The sequence below is a fragment of the Haliotis cracherodii genome, unplaced genomic scaffold (assembly GCF_022045235.1).
Source record: "Haliotis cracherodii isolate W230 unplaced genomic scaffold, xgHalCrac1.p SCAF_3, whole genome shotgun sequence".
Lineage (NCBI taxonomy): Eukaryota > Metazoa > Mollusca > Gastropoda > Lepetellida > Haliotidae > Haliotis > Haliotis cracherodii.
The window spans coordinates 17,290,775-17,308,384 of NW_027266286.1; the positions used below are offsets into that span (position 1 = coordinate 17,290,775).

At 40.1% G+C, this 17,610-nt stretch overlaps 1 protein-coding gene across 1 annotated transcript; it reads right to left on the bottom strand.

The window, feature by feature from the left end:
• Positions 1–9,051: 9,051 nt before the first annotated feature.
• On the bottom strand, positions 9,052–17,339 carry LOC139476083 (exosome complex component RRP43-like). Its single transcript, XM_071259333.1, has 11 exons — positions 17,260–17,339; positions 16,122–16,158; positions 15,831–15,894; positions 15,407–15,480; positions 15,052–15,097; positions 14,659–14,764; positions 13,497–13,542; positions 12,900–12,996; positions 11,400–11,520; positions 9,595–9,698; positions 9,052–9,175 (listed from the first exon to the last, which is right to left on the bottom strand). Exons 1-11 carry the CDS (start codon positions 17,337–17,339, stop codon positions 9,063–9,065), a joined length of 888 nt encoding a protein of 295 aa, XP_071115434.1. The 3' UTR covers positions 9,052–9,062.
• Positions 17,340–17,610: the final 271 nt, after the last annotated feature.

The window sequence follows — 17,610 nt, forward strand, 5'->3', positions numbered from 1 at the left end:
CAAATTGAATTAATTGCCACTTGTCAGAGGCATCAACAAGTTAGGAAGAATACCAGTTTATTCAACATTTGACACAAGCTGGAGAAAATGAAATACTATTATTATACACATCGCTTTTCTTCACTCATCCTGGGGGCACGGGTGGCCCAGTCGTGTAAGGCACCACGATTTGCTGTGCAATGTTGCGTCCCTCGGGCCCACCAGAAACCTATGATTGTGGATTCGAATCACGGTTTGTCCCGATTATGTTTCTAGGTTTGTCAGCACCATACCTGTGCTCGTGGGTTTCACCGAAGTGGTAAACGTCTGCATCACTTCGGGCTTTCCTCCCACATTAAGCTGACACACTGTGATATAGCTGGAATACTGTTAAAAGCAGCATTAAACCCAACTCACTCACTCACTTTACTCTTCCTCTTATGAAGACTTACATGAGGGTCCTGAGGGGTATACTGTTTAGTGTAGAACAACTTTTCAAAAACTATTGTAAAAGTAAGATTTTTTGCTTTCACATAGAGATGGTTTCGCATTTTTTTTCCTACTTGGTCGCTATTTGCATGTGTTTTTTGCTATAATTTGCTTTTAATTGTTTTCTGATTTGCAAACATATTTACAGAAATAACTTGAACTAGTGTATCAAAAAAAAAAGGAGGGAAGAGACATGTGTTTTTGAGCAAAGTCAGAAAAAAGACTGACTACTGACAAAAAACAACAAGTTTTACTGGCTACTGCCTTGTAACACCCCCCACCAGGATCCTCCTCCATTACATTGTAGGGAACTAACAGATTTAATGTCTTGTGTGTGCAATACCAGTGTGAAATAAGTGCATGGTATGTGTTTCTTGTATCGTGAATTTGCTTGGTCATTGGCTGGTGTTGGGGGAAGATTAGAAGCTGTGTTAGAATGGTTAGGGTATACAGACAACTACTGGGTAGTAGTGAGTAGGAAGGTAATGGTAGTTGTGTCTTTGTGAAGGTCTGGGTTAGAATAGGTCTTCAGCAACCATGCTTGTTGTAAGAGGCGACTAACGGGATCGGCTGGTCAGGCTTGCTGACATGGTTGATGCATGTCATTGTATCCCAATTGCATAGAATGATGCTCATGATGCCAATCACTGGATTGTCTTGTCCAGGCTGATAATTTACAGACCACCATCCTATGACTGGAATATTGCTGAGTGTGGCGTTAAACAACAAAGTTTGTGAGGGTAGGATGGGAGTATGTTATCAGTGTATATGGAAGGGGTGTGTTTTGACAGTGAGACGCTTCAGTAGCATCCATTCGCTGATGCTGTGGAAGTGGATATATGCACCTGGAAAAATGTTCAGCACTGGTCCTTTGTTTTCATTGTATGGAAACTTCATTTGAGAATATGTACACATGACATGACATTTTGATAGACGTCTAAGATACTACCGATAAGTTGGTATAAGAGTAGGTATGTGACCAGACATGCGGTGGCCACTTTGAGAGTGGGGAACAAAGGAAGAGCAAGGTTCCAGCGACAGGACAGCTTTACCATCAAGCTAAGAGCCATATCTGACTCCGAACATCAACAGGAGGAAAAGCTGGCGGCAGTTAAAAAACAGAGCAACGAGGGTCACCGGTACTGGCAAAGTGGTTCAACGTAAAGAGCGGATATGGCTTCATAAACCATGATGACAAGAAGGAAGATGTGTTTGTCCATCAGACCGCTATAGTGAAGAACAACCCAAAGAAATACCTTAGAAGTATTGGGGATGGGGAGAAAGTGGAATTTGATGTAGTTGAAGGGGGAAAGGGTAACAAGGCAGCCAGCATCACTGTCCATGGCAGTAAGTATGCTGCTGACCGCTGTAGATACCGACAACTCCCGGGGAGGAGGTTGCAGTGGTGGCCCCAGACAACCATGCTAAGAAGGACCCCCACTCCAAAGGAGGCTATGCTGGGCTCCTGGCAGATGCTACTAGGCACCGATAGGGTCACCAAGGAGATTGAGACTGAAAGGAACAGGCAGAAGGTGATTATTACAATGGAGTTCATTCCTACGACCAGGGTATGCCCATGGGACAGGGTGGACCTGGATCCAAAGGTCCACCGAGACACGGGCGAAGACCAGCCAAGACGAGGGAAGGAGACCAGGAAGGCAAGAACAGAGAAAATAAAAAACCTCTTACACCAAACAATCTGAGGGAGATGCTTCGCCCAAATATTAGAGTAGTTTCAGTGCTCCTGCTGACAAAATGGATCAGACACGTAAGTCAGGATTAGCAGCAAGACAACATCTAACCTATTGCCAATCTCCATGAAAGCAGAAGAATTGGAAGGAGTAGTCCACTAACAGTGATTAAATATGTTCTCACATAATCAATTTCGGCTTCTGTATTGCAAATGAGAATGTCACACAAACAAATGTTAAGTGAGAATTTTTTTTAAAAATACAATTTAAAAAAAAAAAAAAAATTAGGTGGATATATCTAGCTTGTTCCAGGTGCATATGTTCCTACTGATTCCCACAGACTCCGAGAGATGATTGAATGCGATGACACCTGCATGCTTTCAATAACCTCATTTTTTCTCATATCTAGCTTGTTCCAGATTACACGAACCTGTTGATGGATTGTACATGTAATCATGTCAATTTTAACAATGAAGTACTTCTCTCATTTAATGGTACATAATGTGGTGCATTTGGTAATTTGGGAAGAGCTTCAGTGAATATTTTGTTTTATGTTTTTGTCAATGTTTTAAGCTGGATTGTTCATGCTGTTAAAAAAAATTGTTTAGCGACAAAATCTCTTTCCTACTCACTGACATTGATGTTTTGTAAAGCGTTACTATGGAATTGAATTTTGCCTATTCCAGTAAAATTTATGATTTTGACAAACTTACTTTTTTTCTTATTAAATATTCTTCAATTATGGAAAACGTTTATGCTTTGTCTTCTAACTAAGAACCCCAGGTAGGACAACAACACTTTGTAGGTTTCAGGTTTAATCATGGCATTTAGATCAAGGTTTTTGTTCTAAACATTCAGTGAATGAGTTAATACTTGTGTTAAAAATGATGAGTTTCGACAAAGGCATCTGCACTCAGTTTAGATATGTGATATCTTAGGAATGGTTTTCATTTTCCGCATGTGTTATTGACATGAATCTTGGTAACCATAACGATGTACATCCAGAAGAGATCTATTTCACGTTAATTGTAGCAGGTGAGCCACAGTGCCTTGGGGCTTTACGTGTGAGTTGGTGACGTGATTGTTCATATTAAAATCAAGTGTAGTCAACTTTTGATACAAGTAAATGTTGACAATCTAGCTCTGCCAGATATTTAGAGTACCGTTAATGGTTTGAGGACAAAATTATTAATACTTACAAACTAACATACTGTTATGGAATGTAAATGCCAACAAGTGTTAGCTTGGCCAGCCGTAGTGTGGTGTTAGCAGTTGTAGGTTTCACTCCTGTTCGAGCAGATTCCACCATTTATGTATAGACCCACAAATATTTACAGCCTAAGGAAATGTCACCCAAATCAGGTTTTCCATTGTTCAATCCAAACCTTGTTCATGGAAGTGATTTCACTCTAGGAACACTGACAGATGATGTTGCTTATATAGTCGTGGGATAACACCTATGAATTGAGTTGTCCAAAATAATTTTGTTAAGTTTTCTCTTTATGTTATTTTTAAAAAAGTTGATTTCTTTTTTAGTCTGTTTTATACACCTAACAGAAAATATGGGCTATAATTTATGATGTTCTTGGGAGGTTTCAACAGTAAGGTAATGTCCACTGGATGTCAAAAATATTCTTCTATCAGTTAAGTTCGTTCTTTTTCAGTTGTTTCAGCTGTGTTAGAATAACCGTCAACTTCAAACTAGTTTCAAGTGTAATGATTCCTGTCTCAAATGACCATGACACCATGATTTGTTTTTCTTACTTAACAAAGACATGCTAAGGGTAATATGCTTTGTACAAAGCCACATTGGCACTGTCCGTTTATTTTGACAGCCCGTGTACTTGCTAGTCAGCCCAGATGTGTCCATCTTTCCTTTCGTACCATATTGCTGATAATCTGTAATCATTGACTCTGTTGTCAACAATTATTACTCTGTGCCATCAGTGTACTGTATTGTTCAACAATTATTACTCCATTAAATTTGCCATCTGTGTACTGTATTGTTCAACAATTATTACTCCATTAAATTTGCCATCTGTGTACTGTATTGTTCAACAATTATTACTCCGTTGCCATCAGTGTACTGTATTGTTCAACAATTATTACTCCGTTGCCATCTGTGTACTGTATTGTTCAACAATTATTACTCCGTTGCCATCTGTGTGCTGTATTGTTCAACAATTATTACTCCGTTGCCATCTGTGTACTGTATTGTTCAACAATTATTACTCCGTTGCCATCTGTGTACTGTATTGTTCAACAATTATTACTCCGTTGCCATCTGTGTACTGTATTGTTCAACAATTATTACTCCGTTGCCATCTGTGTACTGTATTGTTCAACAATTATTACTCTGTTGCCATCTGTGTACTGTATTGTTCAACAATTATTACTCCGTTGCCATCTGTCTATGGTATTGTGAAACAGTTATTAATCTGTTGTTTTTTTTAATGTTCAACATGTCACACAAGCCCTCCAAACAAAGCCTTATGATCAGTACAGCTATAATTTTTGTCATAATTTGAAAGTGTGAATACTCCCAGTGGTTGCTGTGGCTACACAAAGTAGCCACATCTTGATTGTATAACTGCACACACTTTGTATAACTGCAGCCTCAAACAGAAGCACACACTTTGTATAACTGCAGCTTCTAAAAGTAGCACACAACTTGTATAACTCAGGGGGGGAGAATCTTCCGTGGATATGCAAATTTTTGTGACCACAAATTTGTTTTAATCTCATGGCTTCCCCCTAAACACCCTCATATTATGGACCACTCTCCATTGCAAAGAAGTCTCAGTTGAAAAGGAATATATCCATTCTCATCCCTGATAACTGCAGCTTCAAACAGTAGCACGCAACTTGATTGTATTCCTGCACGCACCTTGATTGTATAACTGCAGCTTCAAACAGTAGCACGCAATGTGATTGTATGACTGCAGCTCTAAACAGTAGCTACCCGGGACGATCCGGGATAGAATAGGTCTTCAGCAACCCATGCTTGCAGTAAAAGGCGAGTATGCTTGCCTTAAACGGCGACTAACGGGATTAGTTGGTCAGGCTCGGTTGATGCATGTCATCGATCCCAATTGCATGGATCGATGCTCATGATATTAATCACTGGATTGTCTGGTCCAGACTTGATTATTTACAGAATGCCAGCATATAGCTGGAATATTGCTGAGTGCGACCAAACAATCTAAACAGTAGCACAGATAGACATGTTGGCATAGTTCCACTGATTTGTGGAAAACGTGCAGCCAATGTTGTACCCGTCGTACTGCATGTGGTGGTGGATGTTCTATGTGTTGGATGGAGAAGCTTGTAAACGTGTTAACAAAGAATGGATGACATCACTTTTCATAATTAAATATTACATATTACATTCATTTCATATTATATTCCTAATTATGATGAGAAATATATCATGACAATAACAATATATATGTGTTACTTATAAGGTCCACCTGATAATTTTGTAGACGCACAGTGGTATGAAAATATGACACTATCTGTTGATGTTTTGTTAACTACGAGGTTACTGTATGGTCTCCTCACAAGAGTGGGGGGGAGGGGAGGGGTGGGGTGGGGTCAGGTAGCCTAGTGTTTAAAGCGTTTGCTCGTCACGCTGAGGACCTGGTTCCATTCCCAACATGGGTATAAAGTGTGAAGCCTATATCTGGTGTCTCCTGCCATGATATTGCTGGAATATTGCTAAGAGCGGTGTAAAAACATACTCACTCACAAGGGATGGGTGCATTAAGCAAGGCTTCATAAATGGGGTCATCAGAGGTCCAAAGCCTTGCAATTCTTGTGCCTGGTTGCAATCCCATCCTGGGATCCCTTAGTCATGGGTTTGAATCCCATTTTCTGACTGATCCTTGGTCTGTCAGCTCCATACCCATGGTGGTTGGTTTTACCTAAGGTGTGGTCATGTCCTGTTAATCTGGGCCTTCTTCCCTCACTAAACTGACATGCCGTGGTGTCACAGAAATACTGTACGAGGCAGCAGTAAACCCAACTCCCTCACTCATACATCGAGGAGGCCAGACAGTTACTCCAAAAGAAGTGTCTAAAAATTGGACTTTTGATTTGAGATTTGTGAAAAGATAATGACAATTGGTTTTTTTAAGAACGTGATCAATTCAGTATGGCTGATACTTGTACATTAGTCATATGTCCCAGGTGGAAATGTTGTTGACTTTTGACTTGACATTTGTTTCAGTGTCACTGAGATAATGGCACTACATTTATCTTGTCTTCTGTGATCTCAGGATGGTGGATCTGTGAGAAATGGCCATTAAAGTTATAGCTGCAATGACAGACTTGACTTCTATGTTTTGAAGAAGGGAAAACCTTTTGTTGATTAAGAATCTCACATTGAGATTATTGTTAGTTTGTTTCTTAGTCAAACTTCATCATCTGTCATTTTCCTCATGACAAAATCACATTTTTTCAACAAGGAATATATTGTCATAACTGGTGGGGATATCTCCCATATCATGCCATGTGTGGCTGATATCTTCCATAACATGCAGTGAGGCTGATATCTCCTACATTATGCCGTGTGTACCTGATATCTCCCTGATCACAATGTGCGTAAGTGACATTTGGAGCATCACAATGTATCCAGTGTCACATTGTATGCAGCAGATATCGGCCATATCACACTGTATCAAGTTACAATGTGTGACAGATTATTATACCCTCAGGATCATTGCTCAAAGATTCTATAATCGGGATACCATAAGGCTGTTATGAGATAGCTGGAATACTGCTGAATGTGGTATATCGTTTTCTCACTCACTCACTTCCTTTGGCATCAGAAGCAGAAGCAGTGAAAGCACCCTGATTGCGGGTTTGAATATTTGTTCTGAAAATGACCCTTGGTCGGCGGACCGTATCTGTGACCTTGTCATAGTGCTTTTCCCCCCTCTGGGAATTCCTGGTAAGAACTGTATCCAGCAACCATTGCTGGTCATAATAGGCAACTTAATTGATAGGGTGGTCATGCTTGGTGACTTGATTGATGCCTTGACATTATGCTGATAGTGTGGATCATTGTTTAACATATCAATCACTGGATTGCCTGGTCCAAATTCGCCATGCCGAAGACCCAGGTTCGATTCCCGACATAGGTACAATGTGTGAAGCCCAATTCTGGTGTCCCCTGCCGTGATATTGCTGGAATATTGCTAAAAGCGGCGTAAAACCATACTCACTCACTTTGGTCCAAACTCAATTACTAAAGGCCTCCATCATATAGCTGGACTATTGCTGAGTTTGGTATTAAACACACATAGAGTTCAAAGGTGTGTTCAGCTGAATTTTCTTCTGTACATGTTAGTGTGACAGCAGTAAGATAGGTCTTCTGTGAGTAAACTAAGTCTAGTCTTGTTCATTCAGCATTTATAGTTATTCAACACATAAGCCTTTATGTCAATGTTGTGCCATATGATGGGTGCGCTATCTGCATCCAATGGTGGACATTCAGATGTCCTCGCATATGTTGGGTTAAATCCGTTTTATTGATGTTGCCATGGTATCCATCTCAACTATGTATATTTTGTGAAATAAATTTGACAAAATGATATTTTGGTTCTTTTTATCACTTATATTTCTTCTCAAAAGCAGAACAACTTGTCTGACACATGGAATTTCCGAGATGGGATAAATCCTTTGTCTTGCTGAAGATTTGTTTTTTTTGTTTAACGTCACACTAAGCAGTATTACAGTTATGATGGTGACCTGTAAATAATCAATTCTGGACACACCAGTGAATGATATCAACAACCACACAACCATGTCACCTTGTCTTACCACCCAGCTGACCGATTAACAAACGTAAATCAAACCTAAGTATGTGAAATACAACCAATCAGGGCGCTGAATTTCTTGTGTGACCTTTACCCCCTTGATGTTTTATTCTTCACATAGATGATTCAAGCTGAACTTTGAATGTACCAAACAAGTATCCTTTACATTATTACTTTTGTCAACACTTTCCTTGCTTATTAATTTTGGGTGGGGGCACGGGTGGCCCAGTCGTCTAAGGCGCCACGATTCGCTGTGCAGAGTTGCGTCCCTTGGGCACACCAGAACCTATGATTGTGGGTTTGAATCACGGTTCGCCCCGATTATGTTTCTAGGTTTGTCAGCACCATACCCGTGCTCCTGGGTTTCACCGAAGAGGTAAACGTCTGAGACCTGCATCACTTTGGACTTTCTTCCCACTTTAAGCTGACATGCCGTGATATGACTGGAATACTTTTAAAAGCGGCGTTAAACCCAACTCACTCACTATTAATTCGGGTACAAGACTTATAAACAATAGCGTAATTAGGGATTTTAAAGGCATTCTACCATGAACTTGAAAATTTCTCTATTCTGATTGGAGACCGCTTCCATGGTCTAGTGGTAGAGCATCTACACGGAGAGTGCTATACCAAAAGATGGTACTTGTTACCCTGCCTGGCATGCACTGGAAAACATGAAAAAAATAAAAATCCCAAATCATCAAAATGCACCAGTTCTCCACGAGACTGATCTGTATTGCAAGTTTCATCCAGAAATATTCAACGGATTTGAAGTTTTACTCCGGAAACGAGCACTACCCTCATATTTAGTACAAGTCCAACTTGTCATAAAAAAAACAGCAAAGAAAAAATTCCCAAATCTTCAAAAGAGTACCAGTTCTGGGTGTTGGAGGTGCCAGGGTAAAGGTTTTAATTGACAAATGGATTTGTTTTCAAAGTTATGTACGAATGCTGTCAGTGTGATAATGTGTGTACACTGTCATTGAGCACCTATTACAGTGAGGTAAGCAGATAGGCAGATTTCCAAAGCCAATCTGGAACATCAAATAAACACAAAGACGTTTAGAGCAATGAATGTTTAATGTCATCTATCCACACTAACAAGGGTGTCTTCAATGAGTTTGAGAACTTGTTGACTGCGAGCCTTTGCTCTGTTGATACACTGCTGGATCTGGCTCTCACTGAGCGGACTACCGCCTGCAAATACCAACACTACAGTCAGAACGTGCAAGACTTTCAGGGCAAATACAAGTCATCAGATTTATTCTTTCAGGGAATATAATATAAAACTGTTCTGAGAATTGTTGTAAATCCATAACAAATCAAGATATTTTCTTTCAAATATTCACAACATTTAAACACATCACAGAATTCAATATTTCATTATAAGCAGTAAAAATAGTAAAACTTGGGCCAGGTAAACCAACAACAATCCCAGCCAGTGCTTTGACAAACCAATTCTCACAAGATGGCTCTTATAACAAGCATGGAATACTTTGGACTGACTTTGCCCTGGAATGCAGATGAGGGTACCACACAAAAGGCTGATGTATATAGAAATATGCTGGCTGCACACATCCAGTGTGACATACCCAGTCACATGCAGTGTGACATACCTGGTTTATGCAGCATACACATCTTGTCAGCAGCAGTTACTATGGTGATCATTCCCGTGGCTAAGCTCTCTTCATCCGCTGTAGGGTCTACAAACAGGATGTGGCTGAAAGAGCACCAATGATTACAGCAAGGTGAGATATTACAGCAACAGGTGAGATGTTACAGCAATAGGTGAGATGTTACAGCAGTAGGTGAGATGTTACAGTAATAGGTGAGATGTTACAGCAGTAGGTGAGATGTTACAGCAAGAGGTGAGATGTTACAGCAATACGTGAGATGTTACAGCAAGAGGTGAGGTGTTACATCAAGAGGTGTAATGTTACAGTAATAGGTGAAATGTTACAGCAAGAGGTGAGGTGTTACATCAAGAGGTGAGATGTTACAGTAATAGGTGAGATATTACAGCAAGAGGTGAGGTGTTACATCAATAGGTGAGAGATGTTACATCAATAGGTGAGATGTTACAGTAATAGGTGAGATGTTACAGCAGTAGGTGAGATGTTACAGCAAGAGGTGAGATGTTACAGCAAGAGGTGAGATGTTACAGCAAGAGGTGAGGTGTTACATCAAGAGGTGTAATGTTACAGTAATAGGTGAAATGTTACAGCAAGAGGTGAGGTGTTACATCAAGAGGTGAGATGTTACAGTAATAGGTGAGATATTACAGCAAGAGGTGAGGTGTTACATCAATAGGTGAGAGATGTTACATCAATAGGTGAGATGTTACAGTAATAGGTGAGATGTTACAGCAGTAGGTGAGATGTTACAGCAAGAGGTGAGATGTTACAGCAATACGTGAGATGTTACAGCAAGAGGTGAGGTGTTACATCAAGAGGTGTAATGTTACAGTAATAGGTGAAATGTTACAGCAAGAGGTGAGGTGTTACATCAAGAGGTGAGATGTTACAGTAATAGGTGAGATATTACAGCAAGACGTGAGGTGTTACATCAATAGGTGAGAGATGTTACATCAATAGGTGAGATGTTACAGTAATAGGTGAGATGTTACAGCAGTAGGTGAGATGTTACAGCAAGAGGTGAGATGTTACAGCAATACGTGAGATGTTACAGCAAGAGGTGAGGTGTTACATCAAGAGGTGTAATGTTACAGTAATAGGTGAAATGTTACAGCAAGAGGTGAGGTGTTACATCAAGAGGTGAGATGTTACAGTAATAGGTGAGATATTACAGCAAGACGTGAGGTGTTACATCAATAGGTGAGAGATGTTACATCAATAGGTGAGATGTTACAGTAATAGGTGAGATGTTACAGCAAGGTGAGATATTACAGCAACAGGTGAGATGTTACAGCAAGAGGTGAGATGTTACAGCAAGAGGTGAGGTGTTACATCAAGAGGTGAGATGTTACAGTAATAGGTGAGATGTTAAAGCAAGAGGTGAGGTGTTACATCAAGAGGTGAGATGTTACAGTAATAGGTGAGATGTAACATCAATAGGTGGGGGTGTCACAAAAGTAGGCGAGATGTTACAGCAATAGGTGAGATGTTACAGCAATAGGTGAGATGTAACAGCAATAGGTGAGATGTAACAGCAATAGGTGAGATGTAACAGCAATAGGTGAGATGTTACAGCAACATGTGAGGTGTTACAGCAATAGGTGAGATGTAACAGCAATAGGTGAGATGTAACAGCAATAGGTGAGTTGTTACAGCAGTAGCTGAGATGTTACAGCACTAGGGATGTTACAGCAATATGTGATATGTTACAGCTGTAGGTGAGATGTTACATCAATAAGAGTATGACAGTACAGGGGTATGTTACATAAACTCCTGATGACACTCACTCATCGAAGCAGTTGAAGGTGGTTGAGACCGGGAGACTCCGGAGCTGCAGGGGGTCAGTACTCCTCAAGTCTGTCTCCACCTCCTCCGTCTCCTCGCTGACATGCACACCCGGCAGTTGAGCTGCAACACAACACCACAAATCATTGTCTAAATATTTTTTTAAAGTTGGCAAATAAAAACTAAAAAGCTTTACATTCACTATGACTGTCTTATTTCATGATATGTTGCTGTTAAAACCAGAACTATGGAATCCTTCCAAGTTTTACATTACCCAACAATAGGCGACAAGCAGGAAATCTACATGCAAGATTGGCAGACTACAAATGCCATCATTAAACCAACTCATTTAATCAACTGGTCCTTACAATGGACAATATGGGAAAAGCCTCATTTGACTATTCAACACAATACCTATACCATTGAGCAGCATGGTTACTGCTTGTGATCCAATGGCTATAGTCCAGGGCCCCGTTCCACAAAGCGATCTTAGCGCTAAGGTGATTGTAACTCCCATTCTTTAACACTGACTTATGACAGTAAGTAGTGCTAAGATTGCTTTGTGGAATGGGGCCCAGTTACTAACTGTCAGTACTGGAGAAGGCTGTACCCATTCCCAGGCTAGGTCCCCAGTATCCATTGGTGCCAGATGAGGGTCATTGAGCAGTACTTTGACCAGTTGTGGCCTGGCTCAGTCGATCTCAATCCCGTTAAAATCAGATCTTAGAACTTGCCGACGCTAAACAAAGATCTGAGGACATCCCATAACGGGTCAGAATGGGTTTTCTAATCATGCAAACTCGAAACATGTAACATTGGTATTCCAAACAAAAGTTACAGGCTTTACGACTGAATCCATACAATCTAGGGAATCAATTAGCCATTCCAGAATGTCATTCTGTTCAGTTTTCACATTTTTAATCTAGAATTTGTTAAATATGGTTCAAGGTGTAGTCGCCAGTTTGAAACTAGTGCCGTAAACCACAAGAAAGCTGCATTCTATTGTCGACTTCTTGTCAGTCGTTCCATTGGTCGGTCAAAGTTCACGAAAGGTTGTTCTGACATGACCTGTAATGGGATGTCCTCAGATCTTTGTTTAGCGGTAGCAAGAACTAAGATCTGATTTTAATGAGATTGAGTTGATCTGAGTGGCAGGGAGGATGGATGCTCACACAATGACTAGATTGCCTGTGAGTGAGTATGGTTTTACGCCACTTTTAGCAATATTCCAGCAATATCACAGCAGGGGACACCAGAAATGGGCTTCACACATTGTACCCATGTCGGGAATCGAACCCAGATCTTCGGCGTGACGAGCGAACGCTTTAACCACTAGGCTACCCGACCGCCCGACTAGATTGCCTGTGAAGCTGTAACACAGTAACATGCCAACTAAGATTTGAAAGGAGGGGGTTGGACCCCTGGCACCTGAGGATAAGCTGTGCACTGCAGCGTGTACACTGGCTGCTCTGTCAATACTATCAACATAATGCTTGACTCACTGTTTCTGAAGGCTGCAAGGAGAGCCAGGACACAAGCATCGGTGATGTTCCCATCGTAGTTGAGGCACACCATGTCACAGTGCAACACCCACACCAACTACACACAGACAACATGATTCATGAGTCACACTTCTTCATAGTCAATAGATGTCTTACAATGCTCAATGAAACATAATTAAATACACAAAATACATACAGTCATCAGTTGCATGTACTAATCTTGAGATGACATTAATATTTGGGTTTATACATATGACCGACCTCTACCAAAGGCAAGATACATATTATAAATAAAAAAAAAGAGTCTAAACATATTTTCATTTTCCTGACTGGTATATTTATCAATAAAAAGAACCCTCCACAAAAATATTAACAAATGTAACTGTTCATCAGTTCACTTCCTAAATGACTAATCAAATACATGGTTATGTTTCTGGCTACTGCACACGCCTATCATACATGACAGAGAGAACAAAGCTTTTCTGGCAGAAGTGAATACACATGCTAGCTACACTTCTCTACTATCCGATTTAGTCCTTTTTTTACCAACTTCACTTAGTGATCCAAACAACTTAATGACAAACTTCCATCCCTTACCTTTTGAGGAACGATGCACAAGTCTTCTAACTGTATACAGTCCGAGCTGAAACAACACATTGACAATCTAGTGATGGAACAGTGGTAATGAGACACTACTGCTGCCTTTACTATAAACAGGACTCTTTATCAATATGAAATCCTTAGGAAATGAAATGACTACGCTTCCAAATCACAAAGGTTTGGATTCACTCAGACATCCTCAGTGTAAGTCTGAAAGATATGCACCAGCACCGTGCTTGTTGGTTTGTTGTTTAATGCCGCACCCAGCAATATTCCAACTATATGCTATATGACAGTGGTCTGTAAATAATCGAGTCGGGACCAGACAATCTAGTGATTGATATCATGAGCATGGATCCACGCAATTGGGATCGATAACATGCTTCAACCAAGTCAGCGAGGCTGACCACCCGATCCTGTTAGTCTCCTCCTACCACAAGCCTAGTCGCCTTTTACGACAAGCATAGGTTGCTGTAGACCTATTCTACCACGGATCTTCATGGGTCAGTACTGTGTTGACAGACCAAGGATCATATTTGGTACAAATCTGGTACCTGACTCCGCAGCTAGCAGATCACATCAGCGTGTGTGTTTGTTGTTTAACACCACACTCAGCAATATTCCATGTATGTGACGGCTGCCTGTAAGTAATTGAGTTTGGTCCAGACAATCCAGTGATTAATATTGTGAGCAACGATCCACACCATCGACATCAGTGTTTGAAATGCCTGCCTGTAGGAACTTGGCAGATAGATATTGTGTCGGGCCTGTATGTGTCCTAATGGCCTGCAGTAAATTTACATGTTGATTTAGTTGTCACTATAAGCTGCAGGTTTTTTTAAATGAGAGCCCGCAAGATTAGTCAGGGTCTACAGCTTCTAACTCTGTGGGTGCTGATGGCAGCCTGGCAATTTTTTTTATTTAAATAACTGGATGACGTTCAGTCAACCAGGTCACCAAGCCAGACTATTACCGGTAAGTCGCCTCTTATGACCGGGACCAATTCTAACCTGGAATCCCTATGGGGTGCATATCTCTACAGTTAAGGGGAATAGTACTGCAAGATGTGGCACCTCAAGCCACCATTTCATTTTTGTCTCCTTTATTCACTCGAAAAGGTTTATAATAAATATATGGATCCTCTATACGACTATCCTACCTAGAAACCACTTCAGCCATAAGCTGACTCAACACTTGAGCTTGTTCACCTGGTGGTCCTGGTCGGAACTGAGGTGAGCACAAGGGGGACAACTCGACGTTTGGTACTGAAAAAAACAACAGATGGATGAATCATCAACAAAAGATGCAACCTCTTACTAAGAATGCTACAATGTCATAACGTTAATCTTTTCTCCAAATTAATTGATGTTTATGTCCTCTACAAAACACTGTTTTTTCATAGGGTCAACCCAAAGTCACTTGGTCTCCTTTCTATATTTTCTTTTAAAATATTAGTTAGAACAAAATTGAACAAAATATTCCTTTGGTCAAGAAGGTTGTAACTTTCATATATGCATGTGTAATAAACAATCGGACCAACAGTGGCACGCACCTATATAGCCTTGTTTAGGTGTGTCAGTTTTGGGGGCAGCAAGTTCCTGAAACAGAAGAACACATATATTTCTTTCTTTTAACAAAATCAACAGCTGAAAACCAAGCCAAGTCAATAATCATGTAGTATGACATCCCATAACTAATCTGCACTTAACTTCAGCAATACAGAATAAACGTAAGCAAATCAAAATATACTTTAGCGAAACAGAATAATACATCACTCCAAAATTCATTTACTTGTTGATATGAAAGTTCCTTCACAGCATCCAAAGTAGAATCAGTGAGATAGCGATCATGAGGACATAACAACCAATTTTGTTTTAACCTGACAATGTTCTGGGGTCATTACTTACAGCTTTTATTCCACACATGACAGTGGTGTTGCCTAGCCTGACCAGGGACGAGCCCTCAGCTGTTGTGACGCATCCTGCAATGGTACAGATGACTACCGTAGATCAGATGAACCTAACCTGCCTTCACAGACCTACCACTTGTCAACATCAGTGATTACTATTATATCATATCTGCCTGAAGAATGTAGAATAGTCACCACATTTTCATGTTAGTGCTGATACTGTTATCATAGTTATAACAAACATACTAATCATGCTATTAATGTTCATACAATTTATGCTGACCAGGAATTTGGAATTTTAATTAAACTGGCAACTTCATTGATTTTTAATGCATCACAGACTTTCAAGGCTTTTCCATTAACTATAAAGTTGTGGACCAATGATCACACAAAGTGACAGATGTGGAACAATGTGAGATTACCTATATTCAGCACTGTCGCACGGAATTCCCCCAGCTCCCTGCCATCAGGTCGGACATCTTTTTCCTAAAGAAAAAAAACATTGACATGATGCCATGTTGCCAGTCCTCAGTATTTTGCTCAAAGAGCAGTGGATGAAGTCCAGTGGTAAATGTGCTGGCTCTCTGGCCGCTGTCACTACTTATGGACACAATGATCGACCAGACGTAATCCGATGGCAAAAGCAGAGCAGTACATAGATATAATTTCACAGTTTAAAATAAACGAAAACAGTATCACTAAGTTTAACTTACCAAAAATCGTCTGTAATATTCTCTTGGGTGAGCTGTCCTACAAAAGGTAAATAATTGGTGAAAGTGACACTTTACCATGTTTACAGCTGATAGTAAACAAAGTTCATGAGATGAATCTGAGAAAACACTAATCGTATTGGGTTACAAAACACAACTTACAAGATAGATGTAAGTAGTAAGTATCAACAACAACAAAAATTGCATGACCATAAGTATTCTCGGATAACGTCTTTCAGTTTGTTTACCGGGGTTTTAACTAAAACGGCACCTCAGCAAAACGGCACTGATTGGCGAAAACATCACCTCGACTCAAGCGAAAACGGCTACTATTGCCATTGTGAAAACGGCACCTTATTTTTTTTTACCTTGTAAAATAAATGACATTAAACTTATATGGTAACTTGCAAACACCAATAATTGTGAAATGTTGAAACAAGTTTTCATTACAAATAAGCCTCTACTCCAACTATATTCCAACTTAGCCTATACATAACTCAACTTCTTGTGAAAACACAACATGCTTTGAAGTAAAATAAATGAAATTAAACTCTCATCGTCTCTTACGAACACAAATAACAGGAAATACCATGTAAATACATCAAATACATCCAATAACATGTAACTACATCTAATACCATGTAAATAAACCATATATACAACTACATAAATCGTTCTTATCGTTATTAAAAACAGAGCTGTCGTTTTCGCCCGACACATAGTAGCCGTTTTCGCCAAAATGCGGTGCCGTTTTCGCCCGAGAAATCAGTGACGTTTTAGCCTGCACACTGTTTACCGTTAGTGCGTCTAACAGAGCTTTTTTTAAAGGGAAGCAACCTATCTGTTTTCAGGTCATCACTCTTAGTGAAGGCAAGTTTTTGTTGTCGAAGACGAAAGTGCACAATCTCCGGCATGTCAATGGCAGTCGACACCGATTATAATGTGTCTTGTCCTAAGAGTTTCCTAAAAACTAAGTGATGCCGTAACATTCAAAAGATTCATCGACACTATGGCTGCATGGAAAATGTAAGAGAGACACGACATGTAATTCACTTTAGTAAAACGCCTGGATTAAAATTCAAGCCACTTGACTGTTTTATTTACCACGTGTTACGTTATTAATGAAATGATCACAACTCACTTGAAATCAGCCGCCATGTTTGTGTCTACGCCAAAGTGCGCTGTATTGAAGCTTATTATTGGACCAAGTTGACCAATCATCAAAGCTAAAACTACCAATTTCCGGTGGATACTAAAATTGCCATTCAAACATTATTCTGAAATATGAACGTGATATATTTTGAAAACCAAAATATCGAAGATCTCCTGTTGGCAGGTCTCCAGACAGTCACTGCAGTCATTTATTTAGTTTACTTTAGGTAAAATGTCTTTAGCTAATATAATATAAATAGACCCAAAAGCACACCGCGTAGACACACAAACTCCTCCGCAGCGCGTGTGTCGGTGCCTGTCCGGAGCTTCAGAGTTGCGG

Excerpts from the sequence above, each read along its gene's own strand:
- LOC139476083 (XM_071259333.1), bottom strand. The coding sequence starts at position 17,339 with ATGATTGGTCAACTTGGTCCAATAATAAGCTTCAATACAGCGCACTTT. Across the intron at positions 14,765-15,051 it reads ACCTAAACAAGGCTATATAG|TACCAAACGTCGAGTTGTCC; the intron begins GTGCGTGCCACT and ends TGTTTTTTTCAG. Across the intron at positions 12,997-13,496 it reads TGTGCATCGTTCCTCAAAAG|TTGGTGTGGGTGTTGCACTG; the intron begins GTAAGGGATGGA and ends GTCTGTGTGTAG.